A 19,323-nucleotide genomic window follows, 5' to 3' on the forward strand; every position below is an offset into this window, starting at 1 on the left:
CGTACATCTTGCTTGTGAATTTGTTGCTAAAAGCTTATTAGCTTTCTCCATGTTCATATAATGATGTCTGGATTTGTAAATTAGATGTTCAGTTTCTTTAGTTGTCAAGAGGTTTAATTCTGAATGTAGAGCCTGCCTCCTCTTATGTAGAGTCTCGCTTGGTAGTCTGGCATGTTCTTCATCTATTTTAGTAATTTCGCTTTTTATCTCTGCTACTTTCTTCGCTTCGGATTTATTTCTGTGGGAAAGATATGAGATAATCTGTCCTCTTAAGAAGGCCTTAAGAGTTTCCCAGAGTATTCCTGCAGAGATCTCAGGGGATGCATTTGTCTCTAGAAAGAATTTGATTTGTTTGGATATAAATTCAGTACAATTCTCGTCAGCTAATAGAATACATTATTCCTATATAACTATTTGGTACATTTTAATATTTTTTTTTTTTAGCAAACTTAGTTTTCTAATTTGTATTTTTTTCCCTAAACACAGAACTTGGGGAATATCAGTTTAATTAACTCTTTTAGGGCTAATTTTTTTTTTTTTTTCTTATCTCCCAGGGCTGAATATTTTTCCAAAAACTTAACATTTTTTAAAAAAGAACACAAAGCAATTGTTTAACATATCAAATCAACAAAAATATTTACTTTTGACAAATATTACTGTCTTGCATGTTGTATGAGCCTGCATACTCTATGATTTCACATACATATCACATACATTTTACACAGCAAAGTCCTGCAAAGTCTGATCTCAGTCCAAGCAGCCAATTTCAGTCATTGCCACATTGCACTGCTTACAATACGTGTTGCTTTGGTGCCTACTTTTCAATTGTCTGTTGCTGCACTTTCTCACATATATTGTTAGTGTGTGCTATAGAGAGACAAGTCACCCTTTTGCCATTGTGCCATTCCACTGCCACCAAGTTTTCTGCCCGCATGAAAACCGTGATTGTCACCTCTTTTCATCTTCTGAAACTTTATGAACTTTATGCATGGCATTATAGCCCGCTCACCCATGGGATTTGCTTCTGTTTATTACAGAAGTGAATAAAACTTTGCAGCAGCAGCACGTACCTATCACCATGCTACATAACCTGTCCAAAGCCACCAGGGGACAAAGCACGTTTGGACCAATGCTCCCTGAAGTTATATCACCAGTTCTGTCCCATCTCTATTTGTAATACCACAGCACGCTTCATCTTGTCTTTTGTTGTGTGTTTACACTTTGAAAAATGAGAATGCGATGCAAACGCAGCCCGCGATTGAAAAATTTCTCTGCCTACCTGTTTATCTCGTCTGACGGTAGCTGAAAAGCAGCATCAGGAGAGAGCAGCCTGAAGTACAGCAGCTGGTGATCTGTCGTGTCCAACAGCGAGCCATGCCGTCTTGTGAAGTCCGGTAGCCAGATCGGCTCTCAACGGATCAATGTCTGTGTATTTATCCCACGCGAACCTTGCTGTAGATGCATCGGCTGCGAAGCGCCAGCTGGCAGCAGATCTGCTGGCGGCATCGGCTGGTGTTTGATCAGCTGATTCCGCTTCTCAATCTCTTGCTCAATCTCCTGATCACTGTCAATAAAATCCGATTCTGAAAAATCAGAGTCCGACTCCGCGATAATGCGCAAAACATTGTCATTGTCTGCCGAGTGTTTTCTTTTCTGCACTCGCTTCACTCCATTGTCACATGTCGATACCATCTTGCCATTGTTTACATTTCGCAACTCACGCACACGCTAGGATTAGTTGCCGAGTCAACGAGTCTATCATTCTTCCAAGCACAGAGGGAATGCCTGTGACGTGACAGTGAGATTTGTCGCCATTAACAGCTGATTATCGCCCTCTATCCCTGGATGTCGACTTTAGTCGACATTCGCCCTCAACCCCTCCTGTCGACAAAAGTCGACATCCGCCCTAAAAGAGTTAATTAGCCCAGAAGATCAATTAAAAACAGAAGCTGGTTGGAACAAAAACCTGCAGCCACAGGGGTTTCCCAGGACCGAGTTTGGGAAACACTGCTCTAGCTGATACAATATTGTCCTCCAAAGTGAATGACAGGTACAGCTGTGTATCATCCACATATAACTAATATGAGAAACCATGGGATTGGATAATGGAGCCCAGCAAGGTGGTGTACAGAGAGAAAAGTAGAGGACCCAGCACCAATCCTTAGGGTACACTTGTACATGTCTGATATGCCCTTGACGATTCTCCTTGCCATGAAACACTATAGGACCTGTCTGAGATGTATGACTCGCAGTCCCGTTGATGGCCAAGGTCAGAGAGGATGTGAAGAATGATGTCGTGGTTGACTGTGTCGAAGGTAAAGGAGGATCAGGACCGATGACATGTTAGTAGCTCTAGCAAGTTGTAGCTGGTCGACTACAGTTAGTAGAGCTCGGTCAAGTTCCTCTTGATGTCTGGTTGGTATTGAGCAATCCATTCTGTACAAGGAAGGAAGAGACCTGCGTAGAAATGGCACATTCAAATGTTTTTGGAAAGGAAGGGAAAAGAGAGAGACCGGCGTTTAATTATTAACTTGGGATGGACTGAGTGTTGTTTTTTAACACTAGAATCCGTGGAGCCTACGAAAACAGTCGTAATGCCGGGCCACTTTAAATTCCTTTGCACCTTGTCAGCAGTGTCTTTATTTTGCAATTATGTCAATCAGCACAAACAGCCTGCTATTCCATCCCCCTCAAGTTTTTTTATCTGGTTGTGAGGTGCCTGCAACTGTATAGGGTAAATAATATATCGTTATTTGGAATACATACATTTCATGTGTGTTCCGTGTCTACAATGATCTGCCTCACGTTTCCTGTCATCCCACATTTGCCAAGATTGTTGTAGACACAGAACACACATGAAATGTATGTATTCCAAATATCAGTGTATTATTTACCCTATACAATTCCAGACACCTCACACCCAGATAAACAGACTTGAGCTGGGAGAACTTCAGCTGCATTGGTGGGGGATGGGATAGCAGGCTGCCTGTGCTGATTGACATATTTGCAAAACAAAGGCACTGCTGATGAGATGTGAAGGAATTTAATGTGTCCTGGCATTATGTTTTTTTTTGTAGGCTTCAGGAATTCTAGTGTTAAGAAGTGAGGTTATCAAGGCATATTTGAAGATGGTAGGAAATGTGCCTGAGCTTACTGAGGTGCCAATGATGTGAGTAATTGCAGGAATGAGTAAGGGTGAGGTAGCTGGAAGAAGATGTGAGGGAATAGGATCAAGTGGACAGGTAGTGGGGTGATTGGAGAGGAGGTCAGAAACATCAGTGGTAGAGAGTGGAGAGAATGTGGAATATGTTGGATGATGTTTGAAAGGAGCCATAATGAGAGTCAGTGCGGATAATCACTAACTGCTGATAGCAGCCATCCTATCCTGAAAAAAGGTTGCAAAGTCATCAGCAGACAAGGAGTTTATGAGAGGAGGTGAAGGAGTGTTAGGAAGGGAGGTGAAGCGGAGAACAGAGAGTGTGTGTCAGTGGGGCTGTTAATTCTTTTCTGATAGAACGTTACCTTAGCATTAATAGTGGCAGAAAAAAAGGATGCAAGAAGGGATTGATACTTAGCCAAGTCAGCCTGTGCTTTTGACTTCCTCCATTTCCTTTCGGCTGACCTAAGCCCAGTCCATTGATTGCGGAATGCGTCAGATAGCCAGGGACAGGAGGGTTTTTTTGTGTTCAGGCCTGGAAGAAAGAGGACAACATTGTCAAGACAGGAGGACAGAGTGGAGCATAGGGTGTTTATGGCAGTGTTGGTGTTGAAGGAGGACATGTGATCAGGCGGAGGCAGAGCAGAGAAGACTATAGAAGAGAAATGTGTAGGAGAAAGGGAGTGGAGGTGTCAGCGGAAGGATACAGTGAGCGAAGGAGAAGAGTCAGAAAAGGGGAGTAGTAGAGAGAATTGAATGAAAAAGTGGTCAGATGTGTGCAGAGGAATGACAGTTGCATTTGTCGGAGTGCAGTTGAGTGTGAGAATGAGGTCCAGCAGCTTGCCTGCCTTGTGAGTGGGTGGGGTGTGGAGCTGTGCAATATTGAAGGAGGAAAGAAGAGCAAGAAAGTCAGCAGCAGGAGGGCTATCCAGGTGGATGTTCATGTCCCCGAGAATTAGAAGTGGGCCATCAGAAGAGAGCAGTCCATCCAGCTTTTCAAGGAAAATCCTGAGCAAACCTGAAGGGCGATAAACATCAACAACGGTCATGTTAATTGGAAAGGAGACAGTAGTAGCATGGTATTCAAAAATAGTGAAGTTGTATACATTACCCAGAGGGGTGAATTTCTAGCTCTTAGATATAAGAATACCTGTCCCCCACAACCTCTACCAGTGGAGCAGGATTGGGAGAAGTTGAAGGCAGAGGAAAGTGCTATTGGTGTTACGATGTTTTCTGGTCAAATTCATGTCTCTGTCAGAGCCACCACTTTGAGAATATGGGTGAGTGTGCTTTGAAAAAACATATGAAAGGAAATAAACATTGTGAAATGAGGAAGAGTAAGGAAACCAGTAATTGTTCCTTTTGTTGGAGTGTCGTCACATCTAACTGACACACCTGTGAGCAGTTCAAATGCCAGTGGATTAGCTGGCAATAGCGTTGGTGAGAACTCTGGTTGGGCTAGTGATGTTTCTACTATATAATCTTTTTATTCATATATGTTTAAAAGTGAATATCTTTCATTTGAAATCTTCTGAGTGTTAAATGTGATGAACAAGCGGTCAGCAATTTAAAATAGGCCACGTGTTTAAGTTCATATGTGCTCCAATTAGGTTCGTTATTTTGCTGTGGATATTCCGAGCCAGAGTATAAAGTAGTCCTGGATTCTCATGCTGATTGGTACTGGAAAAGTTATTAAAAACTCCTGGAATTTCAAATGTTCTGAAGGTTTTGAACCCTTTGGTTATCTATGCAAGGATAGTGGAACAAGAGGTTTATGCTCATATACAGTGTTTGCTCTGTATGTTTAATAGAACTTACAGAATTAAGGGTGGCAAAGTGTGGCTATGGTTAATAATTAATAATTCTTTGCATTTATATAGCGCTTTTCTCACTACTCAGAGCGTTCAGCAATTGCTGGTTAAGGGCCTTGCTCAAGGGCCCAACAGAGCAGAGTCCCTTTTGGCATTTTACGGGATTTGAACCAGCAACCTACCGATTGCCAGTGCAGATCCCTAGCCTCAGAGCCACCATTCCGCCATAGCATTATTGTATCACATAAGACATGATTTGAATCCAGTTCCAGTCATTGTTTGAACATTCTGCACTTGTCTGGAAGGATTTTTCTCTTGGTACTCCGTTGTTCATTCTTGTGGTGAAGTGTGTTAGGGGTCTATGGCAGTGTGTGAGTTTTTAAATAGAAACAGAACATCTCAGGCTGCTTGGGTGTGGGGGTGTGTATGTGGTACATGAGTAGAGAAAGAAGAGATAAAAAAAAAGGCAAGGAACAGCAGGAATTAAAATCAAGTGAGACAATCTGGGGCAGAAAGACTGAAGATTGGGAGTATGAGCCAGTGTGATAGAAAGAGTGAAAGGCAGTTGGTGGCCCTGTGAGGGAGCAAGAGTAATATTACTCCAGGGGTGGGTCGCTGCTGCTGAGCAATCCATAAGCCAGAAGTAATCAAATGCTCAAGAGATCCTCTTGGACCAAAGGAAAGTGGCAGGATGATGGAGACCTGTTCTGTGTATCCCAGTTGTGACTGGGTCAGGTGGCTGTGACAAGAGCTGAAATGGGGGCTGTGTCTGCCACCACCTCTGCCTGCTGCAGACATCCAATAGGTAATCAAGGAGGTAGAAGTGAGATGCACTGGGCTCAGAACAAGAGAAGAATATAGTCCAACTCTATCTCTGTGATTTTAAACTTGATTTTAACCTTTGGTTGGATTATTTTTAAAGGATTGATTTTAACCCTCACTTGAAGAGCATTTGGTTTTATTATGGATTATTTACTGATTTTATTTATTGAAAAGACACTGCTCTGAACTTTATATATTTTTGGACACTTCCTATACTTTTTACACTAGTCGGTACATGACTATCAATGTTCAGGGTCAAGAAGGAATGATGCCAGTTGTGGGTAACCAGAGCATTACAACTCCCATATCCCAGAGAGGTGCATGTTTGATAAATTATAGACTTCAAATTTGCCCAATGTTAATACGTGTGGATATGTATGCCAATAGACAATATGATGGATTGGCACCTCCTCCAGACTTTGGTTTTCTGTAACACCAAGAATTGAATTGACCGGCATGAAAATGAATGGATGGGTGGGTAGATGTAGAATTAAAATGATATTTTGATCTAAACATTCTTAAAAACCATCCCATTCTTGCTTTTCAGTCAATGGGTGTTGCACCTGACCCTCATCCTTCAACCCTCATGGTGAGGTCACATGATGGCCATTCACAGCCTCTTTGGGTTGAGTCTTATTGGGCTCTATGAGGCTCTTTCAACCATTGGCTCACCAGTTAACAGCAGTCCCTGGCCTGGCTACAGTATTTGGTCCTAGTATTGCTTTTTGGGGTAAGATTTTCCTGGATTTAATCAGGAGTACATAAGGGTTATTTGTGGGCTACGTTTTGCTTGTTTTGAGCATGTATCATGGTTATAATGCTCCCTGGGCACTTCCTAATTGGTGTGAACCACCCATAGCTTACTGGGAAAGCACAGATGAGCATAACTCACATTTCAAAGGATCATATCTCTTGACAAGTCTGGGAACATCTTGGCTTTCCTAGAAGAATATGCAGGAAGCAGCTAAGTATAATATGGTCTTGTTAGTCCAACTTGGTTTGTTGCACCCATGATCCTCCCCAGGAAAATCAGAATAAAAGTGATTATGATAAGATTGAAAAAAGATGGATGGTTACATTGAATATTGTGGTATTTATTTTATAGAAAGTTTAAGTGGACACACCTAACCCTGATCTACTAAAAGTCTATAGTTGTTTTTGGCAGGATAATTGAAAAATAGTGTAGTTATAGAGTACATGTCCCCTTATAATAATATACTGATATAACAAATAATGAAGGAATGTTTTGTCATGACATAATAAATATTAAGTCAGCCCACACAATATATTTGTGTAAAAAATAAGCATGCCTTATGTGGGTCAAATGAAAATTTGATTATCTGAAAGTGATACCACAAAAATCATTTTGCAGATTTAATTTAAAACAAATATGTGACAGTCTGAGACACGAAGTACATTAAACCCTTCATTCTATGATAGGAAGCATTTTTGAACAAATTGAGTAAATTCAAGACCTTTGTACAACTGTGTAAAGTGGCTCATCTACCAAATTTATTTAACACTAGAATTACCAGAGCCTACGAGAAAGCTCGTAAATCTAGCCCACCTTAAATCCATTCTCACCTCTCCATCAGTGTCTTTTGTCCTGTAAATGTGCCGATAAGCAGCAAGCAACCTGGTATCCCATCCCCCCGTCCACTGTTGCAGTTCAATTTGCAAAGAAGTTTCTCAGTGCACAGTGTTTATCTTCAAGTGAAATGCTGGAGCTTTATAGGGTAAAAAAGTACATCATCATTTGGAATGCATACATTTCATGTGTAAAGTGGCTCTTCTACCAAATTTATTTAACACTAGAATTACCAGAGCCTACGAGAAAGCTCGTAAATCTAGCCCACCTTAAATCCATTCTCACCTCTCCATCAGTGTCTTTTGTCCTGTAAATGTGCCGATAAGCAGCAAGCAACCTGGTATCCCATCCCCCCGCCCACTGTTGCAGTTCAATTTGCAAAGAAGTTTCTCAGTGCACAGTGTTTATCTTCAAGTGAAATGCTGGAGCTTTATAGGGTAAAAAAGTACATCATCATTTGGAATGCATACATTTCATGTGTGTTCTGTGTCAACAACAATCTATGTAAAATGTACAAAGTAGTTAACACAGAAATGTTTTTCATGTTTTAGTAATAATTGAAAAAATGTAGACATGAAATGTATAAGGTGTGAAGCCTGAAATACAAATATGAAATAAACACTTTCACAAAAGATACAAGTATAACAAAACAAGTGCACTTTTATTTATGAATTTAACTGAAGAAAAAAGAAAGCAGGTTACGGTAGGCCGTTGATAGGACAGCTTGTGTGGTGCAATGCTAAGAACTGCTGCCTTCCAATCAAGAGGTTGCGGTTTTGATATCAGCTGCTTCCCAAATTTACCATTTTCAGTGGTGAGCTGCTCTTATTGTTAACATCATACAATAAAAGCATACATTTGATTTGCGTCTGTACATTTATAGTTAAAGTTAGCGTTTTTTTTTTCAGTTTTATGACTGTGGATGTGAATTTTTTTATTCAGTTTTATTCTTGAGTGCTCCTGCTCACGCTGAATTAGTATGCACCTTCTGATCCATGATGTCAAAGAAGCACTGACAAAAAAGAGAGACTTAGGTATATATGATATTTGGAATAATACATTTTACAACCTGTATTGTACATTTCAGAAAACGTTGTTGCACTAATGCAACATTATATTCATTTGCATACCTTCATACGGTTGTAGTTAGTGACTGCATTTGTTTTTTTGTTCTGACCTTGTTGCTGCATGTTGATATTTCTTTTGAACTCCAGGAGATGCAGAGGAGAACATAGTACAGAGAGGTCAGTTCCGCGCTATATACAATCATCAGATTCAAATGTTAACAGTTCCCACACACACCCAAGGACCTTCTTTATGATATTTGTATAAGGTGTGAAGCCTGAAGTCCAAATATCAAATAAACACCTTGACATAAAGTACAAGTATAACAAAACAAGTGAGCTTTTATTCAAGAATATAACCGAAGAAAAAAGAAAGCAGGTTATGGTAGGCGATTGATGCGACAGCTTGCGTATTGCAATGCTAAGAACTGTGCTGTTTCTTTGAAGGACAGGTGATTGGCAGGATGACACTGGACTTTGTCCTGTATGCAAACGGTGCCTTCTTTCGCCTTTACACCTGGTGCAGCTGCGTTGTTCTTATATGTGAGTGGACGTTTCTTGCAGGGAGGGCTTTTGTTCTCTTTTTCCGATCTGAGTTCACCTCTGTTATATCACGTCTTTATTTGAAAACAGCCGTATCAGATCAGGGCGAACGTGAATGCGACTGAGAGAATAAAACTGAATAAAAAAAACACGCTAACCTTTACAAGTACCATACATTTACACCATCTGTTACAGACTCAAATCAAATGTACGCTTTTATTGTATAATCGTAACAATAAGAACAGCTCACTACTCAAAACGTTTATTTTGGGAGACGTTAAGACTCGAACCCAGAACCTTCTGAATTGGAGTCAGCAGCTCTAACCAGTATATTACCCGAGAAGTCAGGGCAACATGCAACACTAACCTGATTTCTTCATAGTCTTGGGAAAAAAGCACATTTGTTCTGTTAAACTTGTATCTTTTGTGAAAGTGCTTATTTGATATTTGGACTTCATTGTCACACCTTATACACTTCAGGTCTACATTTTGTCGTTAGTACTAAAACATGGAAAAAGTTTGTCTTTTAGGTATGTGTTCAACATTTCTGTCATCCTACACTTACACAGATCTTTGTCGACATGGAACACACGTGAAATTAATGTGCTTTCCGAATAACAATATATTTTTTTAGCCTGGGTACCTGACTCACTGATAAACAAGGCTTCATTTGGGAGAGGTTTTTGCAGTTTCTCCGACGATGGGGTGGGGTGGTGGTATAGCAGGCTGCTTGCTGCATGGGATTATCGACACATTTACAAGATAAAAGACGTGCCATTGGATTTAAAGTAGGCCGGATATACGAGCTTTCTTGTATTTCTAGTGTTAATGCAATCATATAGTGTTCCTAGATACCTCGAAGGTATTAGCCATAAAGTCAGTTGTCTTTATCACCATATTGAGGGTCTAAGATTATTGTCAGCAAAGTACTGAATCAGAATGTCTTTTGTGGAATGATAGCTTGGAAGAAACTTTTGTTCCCCCATAGAAATATGGTGCTCTGCACAAATCAAGTGAATGATAGTTAAAGTGCTTGACTGAGGTGCTAACAAACTGATGTCTTCCTTTGGGTGTAAGTGTATGTGTCTTTGTTGGTATTGTTGTTCTGTTGAGACATACAAGTAAGAGTTCCATTATACTATATGACCTATGTACTGTTTATGCAAGACAGTGAAGTTGATCTTGGATGAAGTACTGAGTGTTTCCGAGTGCTGCATTTTACTTGTGTTGAAGTGAATTAAAATTTAACATTTGAATCGGAGCAGCTAAAAAGGGTCATGTGCTCAAACTTTGTAGTGCATTGAGGGTGCTGTGCACTGAGCAGTGCAGACAGGGCACAGCACAAATTGAGACAGAGACCAGCAGGACACTATGTTAACAACCAATATTGTAGCAGTTAATAGCAAAAAGTAATTGTGTTTCCTTTGTGAGAAGGAATTCAGGTGTAAAAGGGTTACTAGATCAAGCAGTACATATAGTAAGGGCCTAAGTGTTATTTTATAAAAAGGATCACAATTTTAGTACAGTATCGGTGGTGCCTGGTTTGAAAGAAAGGAATCAAAAAAGGGACTCTGAATTAAGAAAACAGTCATGCAGGGAGACAAGCAGGAAGAAGAAAAGGTTTAGTAACCACAAACCAAGGCACGCAATAGGTATTCAAGGGGTCAAAGTATTACAGGACCTTAAACTGACCAGTAGCTGTTAAATACTTCCTTTAAATTGATATGCAATTTCTTCATTTAAATAATTTAGTTTAAATTATTTAAATTTTAATGAAAAGTGGTTGAGTATTCAGTAATGTAAATTTTAATAATGAAGCTATTACAATGCAAGTCTTGTTTGATGTTTGAAGTTCTGGAGTCTGGCTTGGAAAGACTGCAAACCAGATGTGAGTCAGCTGTTCTGCAAGCTGACAGTCATCAGGGCAAGGTGACATTTAAATCACTAAGATACTTTAGTCTATTTAGTGTACAGCTTAAGCATTTTTTTGTAACAATTAAAGTAGTAGCCACTATCAATGCTTTCCTGTGGACTGTAACAGCTATTGCTTCAATTCCATACCTACATGCTCGGCTCCTGTAAGCTTGCTGTGGTCCTTTCTCTCCCTTTTATGCCACACTTCTTCAATGTGAGTGTCTCTCCAGTTCAGTGGATCTTAATCACTGCACATTTCTCTCTTCTAAACTCATCTTTGACATTGTCCTGGAGATCCCAGGAGTAGAAGCAAGAACTTAAAGAGGTGTCTGCTTGAGCCTTCAAAAAAGTAGATCAGAGGCTTTAATAAAGTAGATCCAGTCAAATTGTCGGCTAAAAGGTGAATAACATACACAAGGACACCAGTGGAAATTAAAGGGAAATCAGTTTAAGAATGTATCCAAGATGCACTTATTTACTCAAGTAGACGTGAGTATCTGGAACAAACTACCCAGTCATGTACTTGAAGCAGAAACCTTGACAACCTTTAAGAAGTATCTGGATGAGATACTGTGATAGCTTAGCCATTATTTGAACAAACAAGCTTGATGGACTGAATAGTCTATTTTAAATCATTACAGAGGAAATTTAGAGAATACAGGCTTGGACAGATTTGTGGCAGACAAAGTTCAGTGTAAGCAAATGCAAAGTATTACATGTAGGAAGTGAAACCTTAAGATTAGAGTACACAATGGGAGTTCTGAAACTTGAAGCTACACCTTATGAAAATGACCTAGGTGTCATACTGGACTTGTCACTATATACTATACATCAAGACAGTGCACAGAAGCCATGAAGAAGGCTTACAAGATGATATGTGATGTACATTGCGTGCAGAGTGCAAGTCAAAGGAGATTGTAAGAGACATTTTTAGTTAGTCTATTGTATGTTAAATTGATTTAAGTATTAACTTGTTATATAAAAATGTTTTGCTATGTATTATTATATAGAACACATAACTACATAGATGAAAGGTTTGAATTTTATCCCCACAAGCTAACATGTAAATGGGATATATTTATATATTTTTTTTTTCATTAGTTTAGTGTTAGTTCTGACTTGCAGTTGGAAAGGCATTGAGGTTAAACAGTTTCATACCATAGCATATAGTAGTGAAACTGTATGTTCATTAGAATACACAATAGACAAGTAACTTAACTTTAAGCTGAGACCTTAACTGAAGTCTAATATGAGAAAAATAAGATTGTAATGAAATAGGGAAGACACCCTATTTCCCTTTTAACTTTTTCTCAGCTTTTATTTTGTGTGTGTGTATTAACTTCTTCCTGATTTTTATGATTTGTTCTTTGGATTTTCATTAAAGTTTTTAAAATGAATTTTATTGGACTGTGGATTTTCTTTTATTATGTGTTTGACTTATTGTGGATTCTACCTTGCTAACTCAGTAGATGCACAATTTTAGAAATCCGCAAAACCCGTACAGCTACAGAGGTTATTCATAAACTCTCTAAATAGATACATGGTTGAAGTTTTCTAAATTATGAAAGGTAATCAGTGTATCCCAACTCTTACTTTAAAATGAGTTCATCAACAAGAACACATGGACACAGTAAAATTTGTTAAGGGTAAATTGTGCACAGTTTCCTTACACTGAGAGCTACTAAAGATAAATTTAGATTGTATAGTATACAGTAGGACTAGGGTTCTTTAAAACTTGAACTAATGTTATTTTGGAGAAATTAGAAATTGGACAAGATTGTTGAAATCTTACTGATAGGAGAGCTCTTAGATGCAACAAAACCACTTCTGTAAATTTGAGTTCTTTCAATTAAATAATAATATTGATGGAGGTGCAAAAGGGTATTACTGCCAAGCTATGTATTGAAAGAAGTTTTGACAACTTTTAAAAAAGTAGTTGAATGAGATACTATGAGAGTTTAGCTGATAACTTCTTTAGTCAAATGAGATTGTTGAACAGTGGTCTCCTTTCATTTTTTAGTCTTTACTTTCTTAGTCATTTTGTAATAAAAGTTCAAAGTATAGTAATTGTCTCGCTAACATTCGAATGTATGTAATAGTAGTTTGAACTGGAGTATCCTGCCACAGTCCTTTTAAATGACTATAGCTTACAATCTAGCATTATTTTCTTGAAATTTAAACATTACATCATCAATTCAAACATATAAAGTAAAAGCAATTTAAAAAATGGATTGTTTACAGCCTTTATTTTGAAACAGTTGTAGACTATGTAGTCCTGCTATATTTATATACAACCTTGTGATACTTAGTGATTAATGGGGGTCAGGGGTGCAAGACCCCAGCAAATATGAAAATCTGTGAATATATTTTGGGCGTAAAGCACAAAATGATAAATACTCATGACACAGTCCAGTTTCACAGATGCTGATGTTAGTGGTGTAGTTATGAAATGAAATTACCCCGTAAACAGTCTCCTGAAAGTTGTCTAAAGTTTTGTCCAGTTATCATGTGGTTATGTGTGAAGATCTGTAGAAGTTGGGAGTGCTCCCAGACAAAGACATTTTCTAACCCAGATAAAATCAACAGACAAGTGGGCACAGGACAAGAACATACATCCAGAGCAAACTTCAGTCTGATGGATGTAATTGTAATCCAACTCTCCAGTGAAATGTTGAAACAAAAAAAGCATTGGCTATTGTAATCCAGCTCTCCAGTGAAGTGTTGAAATAAAAAGAGCACTGACTATGATTCTTGCTATGGCTCACACTTAAAACTAGCATCCTTATCTTTCACCCAGCAGCCCTGAAGGGCTGCTCAGTGACACAGTACTTCCAGGGTTGCTATGATTTGCAGTCCATTTAAGTAGAAAGGATATAAAGCACTGTTTGTGTTGTTCCACAATAGGTGACAAAACTCTTAAAATAATTTCCATGAAATTATTGATGACAGACCCAGAAATGGGTAATTGGAAACCCATGAATCGCCAGTGCCAACCTATATATATATTTCTAATATGACTGTTATTCTCTGCCTATTAGGTTGAAATACTGATAAATAATAGGTAGTGAGGCACATGCAGTGCCTGAAATATTCTCAGGATGAATTGGGTAGTATTTAGAAAATCAGTTGCAGGTACTGCATCCTATACATACATCTAGCTCATAGTAATTTATGTATAATTAGATATGGGCCCATTTTGAGCAATTTTATTGTTTTATTGATATTAATGGTTTATGTTTGCTTGGCCACCCTGAATTGATCTGCTTGTTAATGTAATTTATCAGCTACTGATGATGATTTTGAAATGATGTGAGGGTTGACTGTTCATATTTGATTAACAATTTGTAATTTGTAATAATCATCATTTGAAATGCTCTTGTGATCACAAGTTCTAGCTTAGCTTCAATAATTTATTTGGCTTTACAGCTTATTCACTGGATGATTTAAAAACGATTTTCTAAAGGTATGTAGAATATTTGTGCTTTGTTGTGTACTGAGTGATGTGCCTTGAGGGTGTTCATATTTTTCCTTCAATTTTCCAATTCTGTTTTTTCACTATTTTTAATGTATAAATTATAAAGAATTACTTAGCAGTTCTCTAAACAAATAATAAGAGATACTACTAAGTTCATTGACAAAATATTTTTCTTGACTCTAGCTTGACGTACTATGCAATGGTGAGATCATGGGAAAAGATCATACCATGGAATTCATTTATATGACAAGGTGGCGACTTCGTGGGGAGAATGTAAGTCCTGATTCCTCTCACTAAATATTTCTGTAGTGGTTTCCTTTTGTAGCAGTTCCTCAAATTGGACTTGTGGTCACTGGAATTTCCTTCAGGTGATTCCTTAATTATAGGTAAGACACTGGTTGTTTCTTATTCTCCTCAAACCTGCTACATTAGGCATGGAATCTTCACAGGCACTGGAAATAGAAAGACAGATCCTTTGGCAGAGTTCAGTTTTTCAGAATATATCAGTTCTCATATGAAATTACATTATTTTGAGCATGGCAAATGGTTCTGAATTACATGGTCCACTTTAGCGTGCCATTTTTATATATAGACATTAAAATAATTTGTAGACGATTAAAAAAATGAAGTATTTACAATTAGCCTAAAACAAATAGTGAAGACAACAAATGTGTACTGGCAACACTTAACAATAAGCAGACAAATGGAAATAATTCGTCATATGGAGAAACTGACTGGAAGTGATTTGTAAAGCTTACAGTTTTTGCCAAAAATCAAAGTGCAATCAAACTTTGAATGGTGTAATATGAACTTACTGTCTGGAGGCCACAGGTACTTTTCAGCAGCAACTAGAAGTGGTGTGTCATTTTCTAATCCATTTAATCTTGACCATATTTGCAATTAGTACTGTAGCCTATCCACAGGATGCAAGGCAGGAACAATCACTGGACAGGGTGCAAATCTATTGAAGGTCGAACACACACACACACACACAAAGGACAATTTAACATCATCAATTCACCTAACCTATATGTTTTGGGACAGTGGTTGGTAACAGAAGCACCCAGATGAAACCCACAGAAACACAAGGAGAACATGCAAACTCTACTCAGAACCCTGGTCTCCTCACTGAAGCAGTAGCATTACCACTGTGCCACCTTACTGCCCCCAAGTAAAAATATTAAATGAAAAATAAAAGCATGCTTGACTTTTTTCAGGACATCCAGATCAAAATGAAGCCAAAAATGGCAACTTACTCTTGCATTTTAACTTCAAGTCCTATAGAACTAAAATTTGCAAAGCTGGCTGTTTGCATTTTTTACAAAAAAAGACACTTTATTCTGGATAGAGTGATAATAATCATACTACTGTTATTTATATAGTACATTAGTAAATGTAAAATAGGAAAATTTATAACATTAAAAATAAAATAATCTGCTTGTAAAAAACAAATTGCTTTGAATAAATAAAATACACCTATATGCATTTCAAAGTTAATGATTAGTAAGCGTAAATTTTTTTTACTAGTTATATTTTAATTTTCTCATTAAAGACAACAACTAATCATAAATTAATCCAGTATGATGCTGTATATGTTCATTTGGCCACATGGAAAACATGCAGTAGAATGCTTGTTATACAATTGAAAAGAGTGATAGGATTTCCTTCTCTAAAACTCAGTTTTAATGGCCTGGGAAGACCAAAAGCCCCAGCAGTTTAAGTATATGGCTGTGGTGGAATAATTATTATATAACGCTTATAGCCATTTGTATGAAGTACTTTTATGTTGCTGGCCACACTGTAAAAGAAGAAAAATAATAGCAAATAACATTTGATATGGTGGAGGTGAAAATGCTGCAAGCAGTGTGACTCTTTCCCAGATAAATAAAGAAACTTAGGCCTACTTAAAACTGAAAATGACAAAAATTTATTGAAATAGTAATGTAATTTTAAACAAACTTAAATGTTTATTTTGCTTTTTACATAGATTTTGGTGTATATTGTTGTGGAAGGTACAGACTACATAATAAATCAGATTTCACACCAAAACTTCCACATGTACTAAGATTATGTTAAAAATTAAGTGCTGGCACGAGCTAGTGCTTTCAAAATGTGCAAAAGTAAAACTATGTTATTCGTAATTGGGAAATGCTAGTAAAATCAGAAAGATCAAAAAGATTGTTTTGCATTTTGTTTTAAAACTAGAAAGTGTAAAGTTCATTTCTTTATACTGTTACTGGGTGGCACACTTGACTGAGGAAGGTAGAAATGCTCCATGAAGACATTAAGGCAAGTCAGATTACTGAATACATTTTTTAACACCCTATAGAGCTTGAAAGTGGTAACTGTGAATTGTATGATCACAAGAGTTCTCAAAGGTGTCTGGTTCATACTATGAAGTGATAAGCAAACCACGCAGAGTTCACTTTACAGGGATTTCAGAGAAATCACAGAAATGTTTGGGAACTTTACTCAACTCTGTGAAATGCATTGAAGTCAATGGAAGAAGAGGAATTGAACTATTGTAGAGTGGATGATATGGTTCAATAGTCTTTTAAGTGTCCCTGAGGTATACGAAAGTGTTTGCCAACTATGATGGATCGATTATTGTGGCCAAAAATATGATCTCATCTGTGAGGCAGCTGTGCCATGTACCACTGTGACTCAAACAACAAAAGATATAGACAAAACAATAACTAAAACCAAAAGGCGAAAATTGCCTAAAACTACAAAAAAATAGAAAAAAATGATGAATTATTGCACTCACAGAGTTCCATTCTTTGGCCGTATCATGAGTAGATGGCATGGACCTGGCTCATTCCATTGTTTGAAGTTATTGCACCGGACGCAGCTGATATGACTTTTTTGTTTCTGGTCTTTCTCTACAGATGTTTCACACTTTTTTTCTTCCATTTAGAAGATAGAAAGCCATATAAACAGTAATAAATGTTTTGTTATTATTATTATTTCACCTTGTTTCATGCGTTTTCTGACTTCGGGAGGGGGTTGAGAGGGCTCCTTTAAGGCTTGTTTTGACTTGTAGCTGCAGCTTATAGCTGATTACATTTGACCAGCCAAGTGGCACAGTGGTGAATGAATGATTGCACAGGGATCAGTGTTGTATATATCAGTAGCAGTACTCATAATATTCTCATTATACTCAACTAATGTATCCCTCAAATGAAATACTTTTTATAAACACATGCAGGGTACAGATCCAGCAAGTACAAAGCAGATTAGGTGGCAATGTAAAATGAAAGGAGAAGTATGCATGCATGAAGGTCCTGTGCGTGGCTGCTACAGCTTTGTATTGTCACACTAGCTTCACAAAGCATCATGGGGCACTGGGGAAAAAAATGTTTGTTTAAGCCTACTGCACTTCGAATTTCCAGGAAAATATTAAGTAGACAAGGTCACCAGCAAACACAAGGTGTTCACTGTGAAAGTGATCAACACTAATGCTGTATCAGTAGAAATGGAGATGACACACTTCTGTGACTTATTATCCCAAACAAATCTGTGACATTTCAGATTTGCAGTCCACTAAAACAGTGTAATTTCTTAAGCTATCATTTGGCTTAGCGAAACTCCTTCACATACATATATTTGTACATATTGCACATTTATGGAAAACATTTTCTTCTGAGATGCTCTATTCACTCAATTTCAGATATGGAAAAGTATAGATAAATATTATCATATTTGGAATGACATACCCTGCTATACAATACTCTGTACTGTTGTCTTTTGAAGATTGTCTTTTTCTCACTTATTTTCTGCTTGCTTACATGCCCACCTTAGATTTAACCACCTGATCATTTAACCACAGCTCAGGTTTAGGTTTTCAGCGCTTGACCTTAAACAGAGCCTAAAATGTTTGAACAAGTATCATTAAACAAAGTAACTAGACCATCAATGCTTAGCTGAGGTAGGAGGAATTGCACAGTATCCATAAAAGCCGTGGAGAACTTACTGGCAGTAGTGGACTTTATTGTGTGAGAGCCAAAGAATGACCACAAATACTGACTGTTTGGCATAATAAGGAACAGTCAGTTATAATAGACAAGTGACCTGAAAGGCAAATAACACCACTTCACTATTACAGACGGCTAAACCATATAATAAAACAGGATCCGGTGTATGTCCATGCTTATATGTTGGGCACCTCAAAAACTGAACATGATTAAAAGAATCAATGAAGTTTAAAAAGTCTTTAACTAGAGGTTTATTCGGACAGCAAACATGACAATTAAAATCCCCAAGAATTAAAAGTCTGTCATAATTTGGTGTAATTTCTGCCAGAAATTCAGAGACCTCATGAATAAAATCCTTGTTAAATTTCAGTGGTTGATACACGACACAGAATGAGATCAGTCCATCTGAAACAGCTGTAATTCAAAGCTAGAGTAACTGTCAGTTGTCGACAGTAATACTGGCTTTTAAATATTGACACTAATCCACCACCACAACCAGCAGACCTAGGGGAACTAAACAACTTACAGTACGGAGGGGTGGAGTGGTGGCTCTGTGGCTATGGTGATTAAAGGATTAAAAAATCACTAAAAAAATCACTGACAGTCAGCCAAGTTTCAGTTAAAAATAAAAAATCCAATCCTCAAAAGGGGAAGAAATCATTTAAAATAAATGCTTTGTTGGCTAGAGATCTAGTATTGACCACAGCCATAATTCGCCAGACAGAAGTTCCTAGAATCCATTTCACCTTTGTAGCGATGCAGCAATCCCAGGCAGGGGAGCTGATCCTGGTCAAATCAGCAGACAGCATCCATTCATACATAGGTTCCAGAGAGCACCAAAAGATGAAACCACCATAAGCCAAACTGTAAAGAGGATCAGTCATTGGTTAAGATGGCAGGTAAGCTTTGAGGTTTTCGAGTACACCTCCGCATTTTGCCTATCTTCTGTTGCACTTCCGATGGAGTAATATGCAG

The 19,323-nt window shown here is 37.9% G+C and overlaps 1 protein-coding gene across 3 annotated transcripts in view; it reads left to right on the forward strand.

The window, feature by feature from the left end:
• Positions 1 to 19,323, forward strand: part of LOC120540827 (polycomb group RING finger protein 5-B) — a 107,826-nt gene that overhangs the window by 74,247 nt on the left and 14,256 nt on the right. For all 3 annotated transcript variants that reach the window (XM_039771927.1, XM_039771911.1, XM_039771918.1), the window contains exon 8: positions 14,558 to 14,647. In XM_039771927.1, coding sequence (XP_039627861.1) covers positions 14,558 to 14,647 — 90 coding nt within the window. The remainder of the gene's footprint in view (positions 1 to 14,557; positions 14,648 to 19,323) is intronic.

This window comes from Polypterus senegalus, chromosome 1, assembly GCF_016835505.1.
Source record: "Polypterus senegalus isolate Bchr_013 chromosome 1, ASM1683550v1, whole genome shotgun sequence".
NCBI lineage: Eukaryota > Metazoa > Chordata > Cladistia > Polypteriformes > Polypteridae > Polypterus > Polypterus senegalus.